General features: G+C 42.5%; 1 protein-coding gene across 3 annotated transcripts in view; it reads right to left on the reverse strand.

The window, feature by feature from the left end:
- RAB4A (RAB4A, member RAS oncogene family) overlaps nucleotides 1-20,072 on the reverse strand; it is a 142,839-nt gene that overhangs the window by 18,203 nt on the left and 104,564 nt on the right. For 2 of the 3 annotated variants that reach the window (XM_030196486.1, XM_030196485.1), the window contains one exon: nucleotides 13,960-14,092. In XM_030196486.1, the coding sequence (XP_030052346.1) occupies nucleotides 13,977-14,092 (116 nt within the window). In that variant the 3' untranslated portion in view covers nucleotides 13,960-13,976. Of the gene's footprint in view, nucleotides 1-12,489; nucleotides 12,697-13,959; nucleotides 14,093-20,072 lie in introns of all 3 variants that reach the window. The other variant, XR_003941457.1, reaches the window with a different exon arrangement.

Genomic DNA, 20,072 nt, shown 5'->3' on the forward strand with positions numbered 1-20,072 from the left:
AATAAAGTAAGCAAATCAAATCAAGTAATGTGAACAGAAGGAAGAAGAGAGGAGGGTAGGTGAAGGCGAGTGGTTACAAGTGATTACGAGTCAAAAGCATGTTAAAGAGGTGGCTTTCAGTCTAGATTTAAAGGTGGCCAAGGATGGGGCAAGACGTAGGGGCTCAGGAAGTTTATTCCAGGTGTAGGGTGCAGCGAGACAGAAGGCGCGAAGTCTGGAGTTGGCAGCAGTGGAGAAGGGAACAGATAAGAAGGATTTATCCATGGAGCGGAGTGCACGGGAAGGGGTGTAGGGAAGGACGAGTGTGGAGAGATACTGGGGAGCAGCAGAGTGAGTACATTTATAGGTTAGTAGAAGAAGTTTGAACAGGATGCGAAAACGGATAGGGAGCCAGTGAAGGGTCTTGAGGAGAGGGGTAGTATGAGTAAAGCGACCCTGGCGGAAGATGAGACGGGCAGCAGAGTTTTGAACCAACTGGAGAGGGGAGAGGTGACTAAGTGGGAGGCCAGCAAAAAGACAGATTGCAGTAGTCTAACGAGAGGTGACAAGGGTGTGGATGAGGTTTTGGTAGAGTGCTCGGAAAGAAAGGGGCGGATTTTACGGATGTTGTAAAGAAAGAAACGACAGGTCTTGGCAATCTGCTGGATATGAGCAGAGAAGGAGAGAGAAGAGTCAAAGATGACCCCAAGGTTTCGAGCTGAGGAGACAGGGAGAAAGAGAGCCATCAACAGAAATAGAAAACGGGGGGAGGCGGGGAGGTGGTTTGGGGGGGAAAAATGAGAAGCTCGGTTTTGGTCATATTTAATTTCAGGTGGGGCGTTGAGACATCCAGACAGCAATGTCAGACAAGCATGCTGAAACTTTGGTTTGGATGCAAGGTGAGATATCAGGAGTAGAAAGGTAGATTTGGGAGTCATCAGCATAGAGATTGTAGGAAAAGCCATGGGATGAGATTAATGAACCAAGGGAAGAAGTGTAGATAGAAAAGAGGAGGGGACCAAGAACAGAACCCTGAGGTACGCCGACAGGCAGAGGGATAGAAGTAGAAGAGGATCCACCAGAGTGAACACTAAAGGTGCGGAGGGAGAGGTAGGAAGAGAACCAGGAAAGGACAGAGCCCTGGAATCCAAGTGAGGACAGGGTATCGAGAAGTATGCTGTGATCGACAGTGTCAAAGCAGCGGAAAGATCAAGAAGAATGAGGATGGAATATTGACCTCTGGATTTAGCCAGTAATAGGTCATTGGAGACTTTAGTAAGCGCAGTTTCGGTTGAGTGGAGAGGGCGAAAACCAGATTGTAGTGGGTCAAGAATAGCATATGAAGAGAGAAAATCAAGGCAGCGGCGGTGAACAGCACGCTCAAGTAATTTGGAGAGAAAAAGAAGGAGGGAGATGGGTCGGTAATTAGAGGGACAAGTAGGGTCGAGTGAAGGCTTCTTAAGGAGAGTGTGGACCACAGCATGTTTAAAGCAGCAGGGACAGTCGCAGTGGAAAGTGAGAGATTGAGAATATGACAGATAAAAGGAATAAGAGCAGGAGAGATGGCATTAAGAGGTGGGTGGGAATGGGATCAGAGGAACAGGTGGTACATTTTGAGGAAGAAAGGAGAAGTGTAGTTTCCTCAATAGTAACTTCAGGAAAGGAGGAAGGGAATGAGGGGAAGGAGAGAGAGGGGAACAGACTAGTGGAGGGAGAGGTGTGAGGTAGAGAAAGCAAGGTTTATCTTTTGAACCTTGTTGTGAAAGAATTCAGCAAGGTCTGAGGAGATAATGAGGGGGAGTTGGGGGAGGGGGCACCTTGAGGAGAGAGTTCAATGTGGTGAAGAGAAGTCGAGGATTAGAGCCAAGAGAGTTGGTCAGTTGGATATAATAATCCTGTTTGGCACGTAAAAGAGCAGATTGGAAGGAGTCAGCATGAATTTAAAGTGTAGAAATCAGCAAGGGCCCGAGATTTCCGCCAGAGGCGTTCGGCGGAGCGGGTACAGGAACGTAGGTAGCGGATATTAGAAGTCAGCCAACTCTGACCACAAGAGGGAGGGAGAAGGAAGAAGCCCAGTTCCCCTGGCTCCGCAATCAATACATCATGCCTCCCACCTGTAAGAGGGAAGGGTGGGGTGAGAAGCAGGAGGAGGAGGGGATGGATTGGGTGAGGAGGGGGTTAAAGAGGCGGAGCAAGAAGCAGAAAGCAGGATGGATGGGAGCTGGAGAGCCCTGAGGAAGGTAGCACCTAAAGGGGGAAAGCTATGTGTTTAAAAGTTTTGATTTAAAACTTGTTGTAAGGAAGAAGCCTGTTTTGATTTGAACTGTTTGCTGTGGGGGAAGGGAGAGGGCTGGAAGAGTTATAAGCCTGGTTCCCCAGCTTGCTCCTGTTTGTTGTGTAAGAACTGTGGGAGCTGAAACCCTGGTTGGACAGGAGGGAACAATCCTGCTGAAAGGCAGCACTGCTGGTGATACGTACTTTGAAAAGGAAGTAATTTCAAAGGGGACTATTGCAGCCCTCAAGAAAGGGCAGAGACTTTGGATTGCTGGGTGAGGGGCAGCACAACCCTGCCTGGGGCAGCCTAACCCAGGGCTGGACTGAAGCTTTTGTTTGTAACTTGGAAACAAAATAAAAAGAAAAGAATATTTGAAGGTATCTGCTGGTGGAAAATTTGTGGGGCTCGGATTAAGCCTGGGGAGGAGACTTCCTTCCTCCCCCTCCCCTACTGGCGCAGCGGTCCCGTTTACAGCATACACCCAATCCCCCACCCCAAGTTACCAGGGGAGGCCTTTTACTCCACTCGTTGCTCTGAACTCATTGATCTATGAGCGGACCACTCGTATGCTTCTTTATCTGAAGCACAGATTTCATGCCTATAGTAATAAGCTGGGGCATTTGCTGCTATGCTGGCCAAAGTGATGGGTAGAACTAATCATATGCTGGCCCTGAAGAAGGCTGATGGTATTTTGACTACAAAAGGGTCAGAAATTGCTGAGATACTGTTAGATTTTTTCACTAGGATGTATGCAGCTGGAGAGGATGGAGACTAAACCCAATTGGTCTCTGATTATTTGTCGCAATCAGGAATGCCTCATCTCTCAGAAGAGATGATCATAGAATGTTTATTAAAACATGATATACCGCCTAATACCAAAAGGAGGAACTAAGCGGTTTGGTTTACAATAAAATACAATGAAAATTAAAGAACTTCATTTTTGATTGGACAAAAAACAACCAAAGACCATTAATAAAAAATAAAAATAAAAGAATATTACACACTTCAAAGCTGAAAGCTACGTTCAAGGATTATATCGTCGACTGAAAATTGAAAAGAAATTAATCAAAGGCTTGTTGAAATGAGCTTTTAAAAGAACTTTAAACCTTTGAAATAACATTTCAGATCATAGAGTACCTGGTAAGCAGTTCCATAAAGAAGGAGCCAAACAGGAAAAAAACAGAGTGTCTAGTAGCCTCATAATTAATAAGCCTTGGATTAGGTATGACCAATTGATGTGAATCTATCCATCCTGTTTACTAAGTCATGCTAACTAACAGTTGCTGTATGCTAATGGCAACAGAGCCCATTAACGCTGAATGGGCTGTGTTGGCATTGCTGTGCGGATTAGAAAACAGGGGGTATGGCAAAACAGGGGACTTATGTCTGCGATTTATTATGTGGCTGTATGACATTTTCCCTCAGTGCATTTCTCTTGTTTAGCCAGCAGGTGGTGTCTGTTCTTTGCTTTAAAGCTGTTGCAGAGGTGACTGTTTTCCTTTGAGCTGAAGCCTTGAGTGAAATAATCTGCATTGTCATTGGCCAAATACCCCTCAGTGTTAGTGCTCTGGGCTCTGATTGGCCCTGAAGGTCAAAATCCAGCCATGGCTCTGAAGTTCAAAATCCTACCAGTATGTACTGAAAATCCTCAGTCTCAGAGAGGAAGAGTGAGGGTAAAGACCTCTGCACCGAGACCCTGTTCAAAAACCTGTGTGCAGTTACTTTCCTGAACTCCCCGGGTACTACTCAGTAGTAAAAAAATGTCTAGTAGTTTTACTGTTGATAACCAGTTATTTTACCTGTTATTGTTTGCTATTTTCAACTTTCATTCAGCGTTCACTGTTCCATTTTTCTGATAATAAACTACTAGTTTATTAGGTCTGCTGTCCTGGACTAAGAATCCTTGTGGTTTCTGTTTTGGTTTGTGGGTTTTTCTAGGAACTGTGAGACTCCTGGGATTTTAGCCCCAGTGTCCTTAGAAACCACCAGTGAGACTCGCCCAGAGGTGAGAGAAACCTAGTACGGTGGTGTGGAGTGTATGCCAGTGTAGAGCACATGCACAGGTGCAGGCGGGCCTGAGCAGTGCTGGGTTAGACCCTTTAGGTGGCCACAGGGTTAACCCCAGGAGGGTAAAAGGCGTTTCTTAACAGGTGGTCAGAGATCTAAGTTGATGAGGAGGAGTATAAGGAATGACCAGATTAGATAAGTACAAAGGAACATTAGACTAATACACCTTATGAACTAAAGTGAGAATTTTAAAGAGAAAATGAATTTGATGGGAAGCTTGCTTCACCTCACAGTGGAACGCAGATTTGGCACAGACTTGTAGGACCAATGTTTGAGAACCTGTTTGCTTTCTGTCTCCTGCATTACGTCAAATGTACTGTTATGGGAACAGAATTATAAATTTGTTCGACTATATGTTTTTCCTCATTGAGCTTTCAGGCCCACACTGTGTCTGCTCTAAGTGTTTGAAAGAGAGCTATGCTGGGCCAGATGTTTTGGCTCTTGCCCTGGCATTATGCTCTCCTAGAGAAATGGTATAGATTATATAATGCATATCTGGTATCGGCCCCTGCAGTGTGATCTGAAACTCTTGTTGGACAATGTGGCCAGGGGAAGCCGGCTTTTTATCGAGAGCCGTATTAATAGCAACCCCCCACCCCACACTATTCCTGCTTTAGTTATTGGATAACAACAAGCAAGAATACAGTGACATTCAGTAGCAAGATACATTCAAAACAAATCCCACCCAGTCTCACTTTGTGCAAAAGGGATAGTACCATAGAGCACAAGAAAACACCACTCAGAAGGGCAAATTAAGGTTGATACTTCGAGCCTGAGGTGTCAAAGATTGCCAAAACCACTCTCAAGTTCACTGAAAGCAAATATCACGGGGCGAACCAATATCATGAATGTCCAAGCACTGCATCTTTAGTGGAGAGATCTGCTGACTCCATAAAGCAAGTTCTTTTTGCCTTTATGGAGTCAGCAGATCTCTCCACTAAAGATGCAGTGCTTGGACATTCATGATATTGGTTCGCCCCGTGATATTTGCTTTCAGTGAACTTGAGAGTGGTTTGGCAATCTTTGACACCTCAGGCTCGAAGTATCAACCTTAATTTGCCCTTCTGAGTGGTGTTTTCTTGTGCTCTATGGTACTATCCCTTTTGCACAAAGTGAGACTGGGTGGGATTTGTTTTGAATGTATCTTGCTACTGAATGTCACTGTATTCTTGCTTGTTGTTTCCATTTTTCCTTAATAATAAAAATGATTTAAATATAAAAAGTCTTAGTAGATGAGGCAAAATATGATTGCATACTGGTGATTAGTTAAAGAGATAGGAAGCTCAGGGAAAACCATTGCTTATACCTGGGAAGGATCTACTCATTAGGGATTTCAGGGTGTCACGGTCGTGGGCCTGTGGGGTCACTGTAGGGGTGGAAGCGAAGCTGGTGATGTCATCAGTGCCGCGCCCTTCTTAAACTGGCCTCTGCGTGCACTCAGTGTTCTGGCAATAACTCCTGATTGAACTCAGGCCTATCTGAGCTCTGCTAGTTCTAGCTGTTGTTCCTTGTCAGGCCGTGGCATGAAGCATTGTTGCAGCTTTCTCCTTCCTGCTTTGTTTCAGTTTAGCCTGCTTCTAAGCCTTGAAGTCCTGAGAGCTTCTTGTACTTCAGCTGAGATTCCAGTCGTCTACAATGAGTCCTTGGTCGCTGGTTGCAGTGAGTAGGCTCTGTGCTGAGTTTTGGACTGTGTGTGCTGGGATGACATGGAGTGCTGTAGGTACTAGGGCCATGGCCGCGTCTCGAAGTATCTCTGGACGAGGTGGCTGTGCTCAGAGCGTAGAGGGATCCGCGTGGGCTGTTCCTACTACTACCATAAATCATTTCTATAGCGCTGGTTCCTGTTTGCTGCGCTGTGCGTGTCCTTTTGCCCTGGGAGCCTTGGCTCGGGCATTACTTGCTTAAACCTTGTGTGCCCTGGAAGAATTTGGCTCAGGCGCTTCAGAGATTGTTTTGACCTTTTGCCCTGGGAGTATTGGCTCGGGCACTGCTTGCTTAAACCTTGTTTGCCCTGGAAGCATTCTGCTCGGGTGCTCCAGAAACTGTTATTGACCTTCTGCCCTGGGAGCCTTGGCTCGGGCATTGCTTGCTTAAACTTGCTAGCCCTGGGAGCATTTGGCTCGAGTATCTCAGTGACTGTTTGTTTTTTGTGCCATTCCTTGCCTCCAGTGAACTGAGAGGTCCGCTTCAGTTCCCTACTCACGATGCGGGTCTACAAGAGACTATTTTATTTTCTTTTGCTTGGCTGCTGTTCCTCTCCTACTTCTGAGAGAACTTGCTGCGGGGATCCCGCAGCTTACATGAGAATCCTGACAGAATGAACCTTTATTTGACTGTCAGGGAGGGGTCTTACCATTTCCAGTTAAGTGCCCTTTGCTTTCCATTGTCCCACCGGGGCGGGCCTTTACTTAGCTTCTTGTGTTTGCTTTTCCAGTTTGGCAAGACTGTCCACCTACTTTTTCCATTATTGTATGCTGTACGTTTGTGCTTTGCTTTAGCTAGTTTTAGGATGTGCAGCTAGGCTGTTTATTGTTTTCTCCCTCTCTTGTTTTTCTGAGCCATTTGTTTGCCCTTTTCTTGTGTTCCTTTTGCTGCCAATAAAGCTACCTTAGTTCACCTCCATTCGCAATCCAGTCTAATTCTTTGGAATACTCTTGACTTGGATGGGACTCCGTCTACCCAGAGGTGGTAGAGTGATCCTCACCCAGCCATCTCTGGGCCAAGGACTCACAAATATCACAGAGAGTCTTCTAGTGACCCAGATTAACTACCATCACAAACAGGATGCTAGGCTCAGTAGACCTCTGATATGACCAAACATGGCATATCTTATGTTCTCAAACAGAGAGTTGGACTAAATAATGGTGTTGTCAATAGAGGCAGATTAATAGCAGAGTGCCCTTGGAACTGAATTGGACCAGTACTGCTTAACACATTTATTATTAATGATCTGGAAAAGGGAGCAATGAGAAATGACCAAATCTGCAAACACCAGAGAACTATTCAAGTACGAGCTGATTGAGCAAAAATGCTAGAGATCTTGTGAGACTGGAGAACTGTGCATTTAAAAGGCAGATAATATTTTGTGCATTACCGGCAACCAATGCAGTTTTGAGGCCCTTGGAGGTTGATACCTTTTATGACATCAACCCTGGATTTGATGGGTGAATAAGTACATAAGTATTGCCATACTGGGAAAGACCAAAGGTCCATCGAGCCCAGCATCCTGTTTCCAACAGTGGCCAATCCAGGTCACAAATATCCGGTAAGATCCCAAAATGTACAAAACATTTTATACTGCTTATCCAGAAATAGTGGATTTTCCCCAAGTCCATTTAATAACGGTCTATGGACTTTTCCTTAGGAAGCCAATCCAAATCTTTTTTAAACTCCGCTAAGCTAACCCGCCTTTACCACATTCTCTGGCAACAAATTCAGAGTTTAATTACGTGTTGAGTGAAGAAAAGTTTTCTGATTCGTTTTAAATTTACTACATTGTAGCTTCATTGCATGCCCCCTACTCCTAGTATTTTTGGAAAGCGTGAACAGAAGCTTCACATCTACCCGTTCAACTCCACTCATTATTTTATAGACCTCTATCATTTCTTACCTCAGCCGCCTTTTCTCAAAGCTGAAGAGCCCTAGCCGCTTTAGCCTTTCCTCATAGGGAAGTCGTCCCATCCCCTTTATCATTTCGTCACCCTTCTCTGCACCTTTTCTTATTTCACTATATCTTTTTTGAGATGCGGCGACCAGAATTGAACACAATATTCAAGATGCGGTCGCACCATGGAGCGATACAAAGGCATTATAACATCCTCATTTTGTTTTCCATTCCTTTCCTAATAATACCTAACTTCTATTTGCTTTCTTAGCCGCAGCAGCACATTGAGCAGAAGGTTTCAACGTATCATCAATGACGACACCTAGATCCCTTTCTTGGTCCGTGACTCCTAATGTGGAACCTTGCATGACGCAGCTATAATTCGGGTTCCTCTTTCCCACATGCATCACTTTGCACTTGCTCACATTAAACATCATCTGCCATTTAGACGCCCAGTCTCCCAGTCTCGTAAGGTCTGCTTGTAATTTTCACAATCCTCCCATGGTTTAATGACTTTGAATAACTTTGTGTCATCAGCAAATTAATACCTCACTAGTTACTCCCATCTCTAGGTCATTTATAAATAGGTTAAAAAGCAGCGGTCCCAGCACAGAGCCCTGGGTAACCCCACTAAACTACCCTTCTCCATTGAGAATACTGACCATTTAACCCTACTCTCTGTTTTCTATCTTTTAACCAGTTTTTAATCCACAATAGAACACTACCTACTATCCCATAACTCTCCAATTTCCTCTGGAGTCTTTCATGATTTACTTTGTCAAACGCCTTCTGAAAATCCAGATACACAATATCAATCAGCTCCCCTTTATCCACATGTTTGTTCACCCCTTCAAAGAAATGAATCACAAAGCCTCTCCGTATACTTGCCACTCGAAGACTCTTAGCTGTCCTCTGTTGGCTGATGGAACAGCTACAGATACCAGGCACGCACTGAGTTAACAAAATAACTGACATGGTGGTGGTATTGCACTGGGTGGACTTCTTGAAATTACAGGTCTTCTTTTACTTTATATCATTGGATGAAAAATAGCTGTGGCAAAATCAAATAATAAATCAAACATGATGCCTATTGCTGCTTGATGAAATAGTATTGGTGAAGGCTATGGCTATGCATAAAATAGAGCAAAAACTCAAAAAAATCCTACCTACTAAAAATATGCAGAAAAAAAGTTCACTTTTCCTGAAAGCTTCATAGAAAAAGAACTGACGTGGCCTCACATGAGAGCTCTGATATAGAAACTCCCATACATGATCAGTGGAACATTCTGGAAAGCACTTCAGCTTGGTTTAGATTCTCTAATTCAAAGCTCTCTCAGAAGACATCACTTCAGTGGTAAGGACTATCATTTTGCTTGTTCTTGAAAAATGTTGGTCTCCATATAAGGTGTCTCGACTGAGGAAAGGGATCTTAGAATCACTGTGATGTACTGAAATCAGCTTAGTGTGCAGGATTAAATAAAAATGGTAATAAAATGGCAGGAATTATTTGGAATCCACTACAGCAGTAGTTCTCAACTCAGTAGGTGGGCCATACCCAGCCAGTCAGGTTTTCAGGATATCAACAATGAAGATGCATGAGATAGATCTGCATACTAAAGAGGTAGTGCATGAAAATCTCTCTCATGCATCTTCATTGTGGATATCTTGAAAACTTAACTGGCTAGGTGTGCTTCCAGGACCCAGTTGAAAAGCATTGCACTAGTGAATAAAACGAACTATCATCGTGACACTCCATAGATTTATGTTGCTCACTGAATTTCAAGTAATATTCAAAACATTAACATTGGTATTTAGAATGTTTTAGGAAAACTGTTTATCTTGAAGAAAAATCAAGTATATATGAACCAGCCAGATCTTTGAGGTGGTCTCAAAGTTATGAATCTGATTCACAGTGGGTAAGGCTGAATATACTGGCACTCAAAGACAAGCGTTCCTTCCCTGTGGCCCCTAAATGATGGAATTCAATGCCAAAGATGTATGAAGACTATGCAAGTCATGGCTGTTTGAGAAAGTTTTTAAACTGGATGTAAACTAGGTACTTCAATAATAGGCAACTAGATGGACTGTACAGGTCTTTTTCTGCCATCATCTACTATGTTACTATGTTATGATAAGAGAATTTTAACTTATGACGCTTGTTATGTTGGTGTTTATCATTATATATTGTAATCATGTACACTGACTTGAGGTGATTCCTAAGTGTTTTAAATAAATATAGTCTTATTGCACCTTCATTATCATGTGCAGTTCTGGTTGTCACATCTCAAAGATATAGCACAACTTAAAAAAAAGTATTGAAAAGTAGAATACAAAGGCTAAACAAGTTAGGGCTTTCTAGCTTTTGAAGAGAATGAGAGGTGCTATGACAGATTTTTATAAAATTAAATGTGGTACAGAATGAATTAAAAAGGAATGGTTATAAACTTTCAAACTGTACTAGGATTAGGAGACTGCAAGAAACTAGATGATAGCAGATTTAAAACAAATTTAACACAGAATATTTTCAGTCAATGTACAATTAAGCTATGGAATTTGCTGCCAGAGAATGTGGTCAAGGCTTACAGGACAGCGGAGTAAAAAAAAAAAAAAAAGTTTTGGACTTGAGTGTGTCCACTCTTACCTCTGGCAGCAAGCTTAACTGCCCAAGGCAGGTAGGACATTAAGGTACCAAAATACAGAAACTCAACATAACTGAAATAAGATGTATTAGTAACAAAGTAAAATCATAAACACTGTTTGGGCCTAATTTATAGGCTTGTAGCAGAAGATGCAGACCACAATTAGTCCTAACTCCTTCTGCCACAAAGTTTTAACCAGGCCCTTATGTAAGGCACACACTGAATATATAACTGAATCTAAACTAGGGCTGCACTGAATATTTATATTCGATTCGGCCTCAAATACACTATTCATATTCGGCCGAATAGCGATTTAAATTCGAATACGAATAATCCGAGGCTCTACTGTGCTAAATCCTACTGAAATAAGAACTTCATCTCTAATTTCATGTTGCTTCTTTTATTATTCGTTATGTTAAAGTTCAATGCCCATTATTCGTATTTGGCCAAATAGTATTTTTCATTATTAGTATTTGGGCAAATAATAAAATATGCTATTCGGTACAGCTCTAATTCTAAACAAAAACTGAATATCCTTTATAATAAAAAGCACCTCCAACGTTCTGAAGCTGACTCCGTGAAAGTGAAGCCTTGAAGCATTCGTGCTCCTGCTGTATCCATCTCCTGAATTGACGTCACGTACTTCCAGGTTCGTCACAAACAGCAGTGACCAATCACTCGAAGGGAACGCTGCAGAGCTGCCAGTCCATGGACGCGATGTCACACGCATGAGGGTGTCATCGTCCCTTCCTTCGTCCCTCCCTCCCTTTCAGTTCCAGGCCCCTCCCTCCAAATTTTAAAAGTCATCTTCACTTACCAAGTCAGGTTTACAGCGGCCCGGCAGCAGCAGCGTTAAAAGGCGTGCAGGCTCAAGCCCTTCTCTCTCTCTCAGCTCTGGTCCGCCCTTGCGGAAACAGGAAATTAGGCGGGACCAGAGTTGAAAGAGAGAGAGAGAAGGGCCGAGCCTACACGCCTTTTACCAGTGTTGACAACTGTCATAACTCCGACTTCGTAAGTGAAAATGACTTCTAAAATTCATAACGAGGGGTGCTGGAACTGGAAGGAAGGGAGGGAGGGACGACGACCCTGGAACTGGGAGGGAGGGGGGGACCCTGAAAACTCAGAGAGAGGGACAGAGGGAGGGACCCTGAAACTCAGAGGGAGGAGGGAGAGAGGGGGGACCCTGAAACTCAGAGGGAGGGAGGGAGAGAGAGAGAGGGGGGGGGGACCCTGAAACTCGGAGGGAGGGAGAGGGGGGGACCCTGAAACTCGGAGGGAGACCCTGAAACTCGGAGGGAGACCCTGAAACTCAGATGGAGGGAGGGAGAGAGAGAGGGGGGACCCTGAAACTCGGAGGGAGAGAGAGAGGGGGGACCCTGAAACTCGGAGGGAAGGAGGGGGGGGACCCTGAAACTCGGAGGGAGGGGGACCCTGAAACTCAGAGGGAGGGAGGGAGCGGATGATCCTGGAACTCGGAGGGAGTGAGGGGATGACCCTGGAACTCGGAGGGAGGGAGGGGGAGGACGACCCTGGAACTCGGAGGGAGGGTGGGAGGGGGGAGATGACCCTGGAACTCGGAGGGAGGGAGGGGGGGCCCATGGCACACACTCTCATTCTCACACACAGTCTCTCTCTCACAGACACACTCGCACCCAGTCTCACTCTCTCTCTGTCACACACACACACTCGCACATTCACTCTCTCTCACACACAGTCACTCTCACACACACTCTCTCAAACATACACACTCCGAGGGAAACCTTGATAGCGCCCGTTTCATTTGTGTTAGAAACGGGCCTTTTTTACTAGTTAATAGATATTCTCTGGGTTACTAACTGATAACAGCATCTTTTAACTTTTGCGTTTCAGAGGGCATCTTTTCTAGTGGTTGCTGAGGTTAAAAGATAGGGATATTTTAGACTTACAGCTTACATTATTGTGGATATTAGGTCAGTTGCCAAAAAGGTTTGGTTTAAAATCTGCTTGGTGCAACAGTTACATCTTTCCTAAGTCACCAGAACTTTTCAACTGTGGTTCAAGCGGCAGCATTAAATCATCTCGACTACTGAAGTCCCAAGCAAGTCTAGGGTAAGTTGCAATGAGTTCAGAATTTTTCTTGTTGCATTGGCTTCCTACGGAGCAAAGGATTAGGTTTAAGATTATGTGCTTGGCTTTAAGCCTTTCGTAATACCGAGCCAAAGAAATGAAAATTAGCCCATTACTTCACTTCCAAGGGTACAACATTCAATACACTTTGCTAGTATCACAAGAATTTTGGTTATTTCTGGGGCAGTTCTTAGGATTTGAAAATGTCTGACCCAGTAAATTAAAAATTTTCCTCAAATCATCATCAGTTTTGGTAGCCACTGAATAAACTAGCTTTTTAATGCCTATATGAACAGCTAAGGGGCACAGCGAGATTAACAGGCTGGCTTTACACTTTTGAGTTGGAGGTAAAAGATTTTTATTTATGACATATGCAAACTATATTTTTTTAATTTTCATCATTAATGTCTTGGTATATCTTATGTTTATTATACTACTTTATTATAATTCACTCTGTACATTTTAATCATTGACATTAAATTAGCCTCTTTCCCAAAAGAGAGATAACTTATGGGCCAATGCTCAAAACCTAACACTGGTGCTAAAGGTGATTAGTGCTGGCGTTAGTGAGCGCAGAATGCTCAGAGACTAGCACAGGAGACAATGTACACACAAAAGAGCAAACAGCATGTAAATGTACTCAAACTCTGGGTTTGCCTGGTGCATGAGAACAAAAGCTGGGCTTATCACAAAACTCTTGTGCACATATGATTTGCATCTTTTTACAGTTGAGCATTGGGGAGCTATTTTTCAGTACTGCTCCAATGGTACTGATCAGATGCTGTTCCAGATAACGCCGAGTTCTGAGCATCAAACCATTAACATATAAGCTAATCTTGAAGGGCATCAATGTCGATAGACTTGGGGCAAAATATCTAAAGGACCTAACCCTAATAGTTGCCAGCCTTAACTCAGTGAAGGAAGATTTATTGAGAAGACCTAAGACAAAATGGCACAAGTCACATACTTATGCCCAATGTGACTCAATGACTTTAAGAGCTACAGTTCATACTATTCAAGACACAGTACTGGTGCAACTTCTTCAGTACTGGGTGACATGATCATAGGATGTTTCCTCGCAGAAGACTTTAGTATAAAGAATTGCAGTAATCCAATCAACTAATGAAAGCTAGCATTTCCTGTCGAGCAGAAGGTGGGAAGTAGCATGCTTGAATGTGGGTCTGTATAGGAAGGCCCTGCACCGATGCAGAAACAACACTGTAAATATTACTGTACTTCACAATATGAAAGAAACAAAGAATGTTGAATAAACTATGACTGTTACTTACCTTATATACTTTAGAATTTAGCAACCACACTCTTGAGTACTCTGGGCCTGTGCCCTACGGGGTGATCTCAGTTGTCTCAAGGCAGCATCTCCATACTGGATACCTGAGCCCATCCTTTCTGGGTCCAGTTCACCTTAAGAAAACACCAAAATTTCACATTCAATTAATATCTGAAATACTGGATAGAGCATACACCAAAACCATCATGAAAATATATTATGTAAAAATGTTTGCATGAATTTATACTTTCTTATATAAACTAAGAATTTGAACATGATAAGCTCCTTTTACTAAGCCACAGTAGTGTGTGGCAAATGCGACAAAGCCCTTAGGAACTGAATGGGCTTCATTATATTTGCTGTGCTGGGAATCACTACCATGGCTTAGTAAAAAGAGCCCTACTTTTGTAAAATATAAGACCCAATGTTACTTTTCCATAAATACATGGAAATAAGTGAATTAACTTATTATATTTCTGATTAACTTTCAAGAGCTATGCTTGCTTTTGTATTGTCATAGTAAAACAAAGGTTGACAAGTCCTAGGTACACCAACAAATTTTCTTCTACTGGCCAATTTTATTTATTTTATTTGTTTCATTTTGTACCCCACATTATCCCACCTATTTGCAGGCTCAATGTGGCTTACATAATACCGTAAAGGCGTTCGCCAGTCGGTTGATAACAAATACAAGGTTGTATTGTGGTCAGATGAGGTAGGTGTCAGGCACTGTGAAGGTAGAAGGGAATGAGGATTGTATATTAGCCAGTACGATCATTGGTTGTGCTGTGTTGCTGGATGTGGGGATTTACGTTGGATCAGTGGGGTATGCCTTTTTGAAGAGGTTGGTTTTTACTGGTTATGGATTGCTCTTACAGCTTTTGGGAGTCCATTCCATAGTTGTGCACTTACGTAGGAGAAGCTGGATGCATAAGTTGTTTGTATTTAAGTCCTTTGCAATTTGGGTAGTGTAAGTTTAGGTATGATCATGAAGATCTGATTCTGTTTCTGGTTGGTAGGTCTATGAGGTCTGTCATGTATTATTATTATTAGCATTTGTATCCCACATTTTCCCACCAATTCGCAGGCTTAATGTGGCTTACATTTGCCGTAATGGCGATTGTCATTTCCGGGTCACAGAATACAAAAGTCGCTGCATTAAGGTGCATACATATGTGGTAGAGAGGAATATATTATGGTAGTGCATATTAATTTCTGTGTGATAAATAGGAATGTAACATACATTGGGTCATCGACTGTAGAGAAGTTATTCAACATAAGGGTTAAAGTGACTCTATATTCAGCATAAGGGTTAAAGTGAAAGAGGTCAGTCAGTCAAGTGTTAAGAGTTCGGTTTTTCTAGTTCATGTGTAGTCTTTATTATTATGTATTGAGGATGAATATTATTGGTATGCCTTCTTGAATAGATCAGTTTTCAGTAGCCTTCGGAAGATAGTTAAATCTTGCATTGTTTTAATGGCCTTCAGTAGTGCGTTCCATAGTTGCGTGCAGATGTAGGAGAAACTAGTTGCGTATATGGATTTATTTTTTAATCCTTTGCAGTTGGGGTAGTGGAGATTAAGGAATGAGTATGCTGATCTTTTTGTGTTCCTAGTGGGCAGGTCTATAAGATCTGACATGTAGGCCGGTGCTTCCCCGTGAGCGATTTTGTGGACCAAGGTGCAGACTTTGAACGCAATACATTCTTCTAGTGGAAGCCAGTGCAGTTTTTCTCTTAGGGGTTTAGCACTTTCGTATTTCTTTTTTCCATATATGAGTCTGGCTGCTGTATTTTGAGCGGTTTGAAGCTTCTTGATGATTTGTTCTTTGCATCCGGCATAGATGGCATTTACAGTAATCTAGATGACTTAGTACCATTGATTGTACTAGGCTTCTGAATACTTCCCTTGGGAAGAAAGGTTTGATCCTTTTAAGTTTCCACATTGAGTAGAACATTTTCCTTGCTGTGTTTTTCACATGGTCTTCAAATGTAAGATTTCGGTCAATTGTGACTCCCAGAATTTTCAGGCTGTCTGAGACCGGCAGGGTGTAGTCTGGGGTGTTTATTGTATTTATCCTGAGACTATGCTGTAGATGATTTTGTGGACAAAGGTGCAGATTTTGAAGATGATCTGTTCTTTGATTGGGAGCCAGTGCAACTTTTCTCGGAGGGGCTTAGCACTATCGAAGCGTGATTTACCAAATATCAGCCTGGCAGCTGTGTTTTGGGCGGTCTGGAGTTTTTTTGTGAGTTATTCTTTACATCCCCATAGACTGCATTGCAGTAATCTGCATGGCTTAGGACCATTGATTGTATTAGATTTCGAAAGATTTCCCTCAGGAAGAAAGGTTTTATAGAATAGAATAGAATAGAACAGAACATTTTCTCTCTTATATTTATGTCAATATCCTGAAGGAGGAAGCTTAGCATTGTACTCTTCTGGAAGCAGTCCACATCTGGGGTCTCTCAATGAGAGAACATATCACTACCTACGTTCTGATCTATGGCCCATTCTTGAGGATCCATAAGATGAGGAGTCTATTTTTCCATTCTGGATCCCCAGGCTGTTAACAAGATTCAATGGGAGATGGCTCACTTCCAGATCTTTATGTCCTCCTTAGAAAAGATTGACTCCTCCTTACTTGTTGATATAGAGCATGGCAATTTGATTGCCTGTCTTCACTAGAATTCCTTTTCTTGACACCAGAGAGCTGAAGGCCACCCTATGTCCAAATCTGCCCCCAGTTGTAGGCAATTCATCTGGTATGTGCTCTCTAAACCATTTACCTTGTGTGTCGAAGGAAAGAATATGTGCTCCTCATACCCTCTTGAAAGTATCTGTGGGCAGGACTAGCTGGTGCTCAGATTGCTGGAAAAGAAGGTCCTGAGTGAGCAACAGGAAGGCATACCACCATTGTGGTGCTTTGATCATCCATTTTATGATGGACATGCATCTTGACAAACTGAGTGAGCTACCTCATCTGGAATTTGAGCATCCATTAGTAGCCGTAAAAGTGTAGATGTGGACCATTGTTACTATACATACCAGCAAAACTAGAAGTGATTGTGCCAATTAATTTTTCTCAACAGATAGCTAACCATTCCCATAAGGCCAGAACTCTGTGCTGTGGAAAGGAATCCTTTCCAAGTTGGATGTATAGCACAATGTTCAATTTCTTGAAATGGATTATGAAATTCAGAGACCTTAGAACTACTTTTCTAATAGCCAGCTTTGATTGGCAGGTGATTCAGGTTCCAGACATCCAGATAGGGGGAACACAAAAATCCCTTGCATTCTTAGGTGGACCACAACTACTGTAAGGTATTCTGTGAACATCTTCTAGAGTTGCTGCAAGGCCAAATGGCATGACTTTATATTGGAAATGTATTCCATTCAATGTGAATCTTAATTTCTTGTGACGAACCCTATTCCCTTTACCCCTTCTTTTCTTTCCTTACCCTGCTTTTGTTCTTGCTGCTGCCTAGCAAATGTTTGAATGATCTGGTGCGACTGGAGGTTCTTTTCTGTCCAAACATTGCAGTTCTTTTCTCTACTTTCATGTTTTTTTGGTCTAGGTTGTAAACTGCCCAGATCTGTGAGTCAGCTTGGGTGGTCTAGTAAGTTTTAATAAACTATAAAGTTTTCAGGACCAGTGAGAACTGCCAATCCTCAGGATCCTGCCCTGAGGTACAAGTATTAATTTATTGGGATTCCCAGGATATGCAATCTGTTGCCACTGGCCATGATTTGTAATATCCGTTTGTCCAAAAAACAAAGAGTTAAAGCAGTGTTGTATAGTAACTAAGTAAATATAACTAGTTACTGTACTTAAGTAAAAGTTTTGTTACTTTACTTGTAATGAAGCATGGATAAAGCATTACTTTTACTGAAGTAATAATTTTGCCAAATTTAGCTACTTTTACTCAGTTAAATCTGATGCTTGCAGTTAAAAGTAAAAGTGGAAGCAAGATGTAAATGATGATTCCTCAGTAGACCAAATGAAAAAAAGCAAAACTGTGGATCATCTCAACTTAAATTTTGCTGTTCAGCTATTATAACCTATAAGAACAGTGGAGTTGCCCGTGTTTGTTGAACTGGCTATTGGCCTCCAGCCAAACATAAGAGTAATAATTTGAATCATTTAGAAGCAGAGATGAAGCTGAAACTGGTTAGAATCCTTAGTGAACAGACACACGTCTCTATCACAACAGACTGCTGGTCATCTCATGGAAAATTTTACAATGGGGTGACTGTTCAATGGATTGATAGAGTCTTTGGAGAAGAAGTCTTCTTGTCTGGACTTAAGACTGAAGGATTCCCAAACATTTGATGTTCATGCATCAGTTCTCAAAGATGTTCAAACAAAGTTTGCCATCAGATGAAAAATTATTAGAACAACAGGTGATTCCAACTTTGTGAAAGCCTTTTTTGTAATTGGACAGCATGACGATGATAACGAAGATAAAGAAGAACTGTATGATACTGGGAGACTGGGCATCTAAATGGCAGATGATGTTTAATATGCGCAAGTGCAAAGTGATGCATGTGGGAAAGAGGAACCCGAATTATAGATACGTCATGCCAGGTTACACGTCAGGAGTACCAAGGAAGGGATCTAGGTTTCGTCATTGATGATACGTTGAAATCTGCTCAGTGTGCTGCGGCGGCTAAGAAAGCAAATAGAATGTTAGGTACTATTAGGAAAGGAATGGAAAACAAAATTGAGCACATTATAATGCCTCTGTGCGACCGCACCTCGAATATTGTGTTCAATTCTGGTCACCACATCTCAAAAAAGATATAGTGAAAATAGAAAAGGTGCAGAGAAGAGTGACTAAAATGATAAAGGGGATGGGACGACTTCCCTATGAGGAATGGCTAAAGTGGCTTGGGCTCTTCAGCTTGGAGAAAAGACAGCTGAGGGGAGATATGATAGAGTCTATAAAATGAGTGGAGTGGAATGGGTAGACATGAAGCATCTGTTTATGCTTTCCAAAAATACTAGGACTAGGGGGCATGCGATGAAGCTACAAAGTAGTAAATTTAAAATGAATCAGAGAGCATTTTTCTTCACTTAACGTGTAATTCAACTTTGGAATTAGTTGCCAGATCCAAGATGGCGTTTGGAGTAGATAGGCGTTTTCTGAGCTCTTGAGTCTCCGCAATTGTGCCAGACGTTTTGGAGTCTTTCCCCGTGCTGGATATAGGGAAAAGAAAAGGGAAAACCAGGGCTTTTTCCTCCTCGAGCTCTGGAGAACACCCTACCTTCGGTGTTCAAATGCTGGGAGAGCCGGCACCCGCCTCAATTGGTTCCACTGTTTCTCTGGCGGACCACAGCATAGACCCGGAAGCAGATTCGTGACGATGGAGACGCAGCATGGTGAGGCATCTGAAGTGGAGTTGGTTCCCCTGCTGTAAGAGGAGGATATGCAGGCTATTCAGTCTTCTTCCTCTCTTAACCAGGGAGCTGTTTCTTGTGGTAATGGAAGATTGAAGAAACCAGCTGTGGTGACCATGGAGTCCTTATGGGATGCAATTCAAGGTTTGAACTCTTCCCTTCTGCAGGTATTTAACTCCTTTAGGGGAGAGGTTTTGGAGATAAAACAATCCTATCAAGCTCTGCCTGGAAAAATTGATTTTCAAGTAAATAAAACTGATTCATTAGAAGGCGAAATTAAACAATTACAGAGCTTTGCCTCGACAGTCATCAGGGCGAGAGATATTCAAGCTCGTAAGCTTGATTATTTAGATAATCATGGAAGAAGGAACAATTTGAGATTTTTAAATTTTCCTAAATCACTGCTGATTCCTGCATTGGAAATGTTGAAAAAATATTTCTGTGAAATATTGGGATCCGGCTGAGTGCTTCCCGCACGTAGTCAGGGGTTTTCGAGATCTTCACCTGTGCATCCTCAACCTGAATTAAACATGACTGAATTCCTGGAAAGCTCTTTAGACGTTATAATGGAACAGACTACCCTTCTGGTGACTTTTGATTTAGAGCCAGATAGAAATAATATATTTCATTCTTATTTTCGTCATATAAATGCTATTTTTGGGGGGGTCTAAGGTTCAAGTTTTCCCGGACTTAGTCAGGGACACGCAAAAAAGA

Source organism: Microcaecilia unicolor, chromosome 3 (genome assembly GCF_901765095.1).
Source record: "Microcaecilia unicolor chromosome 3, aMicUni1.1, whole genome shotgun sequence".
Taxonomy (NCBI): domain Eukaryota; kingdom Metazoa; phylum Chordata; class Amphibia; order Gymnophiona; family Siphonopidae; genus Microcaecilia; species Microcaecilia unicolor.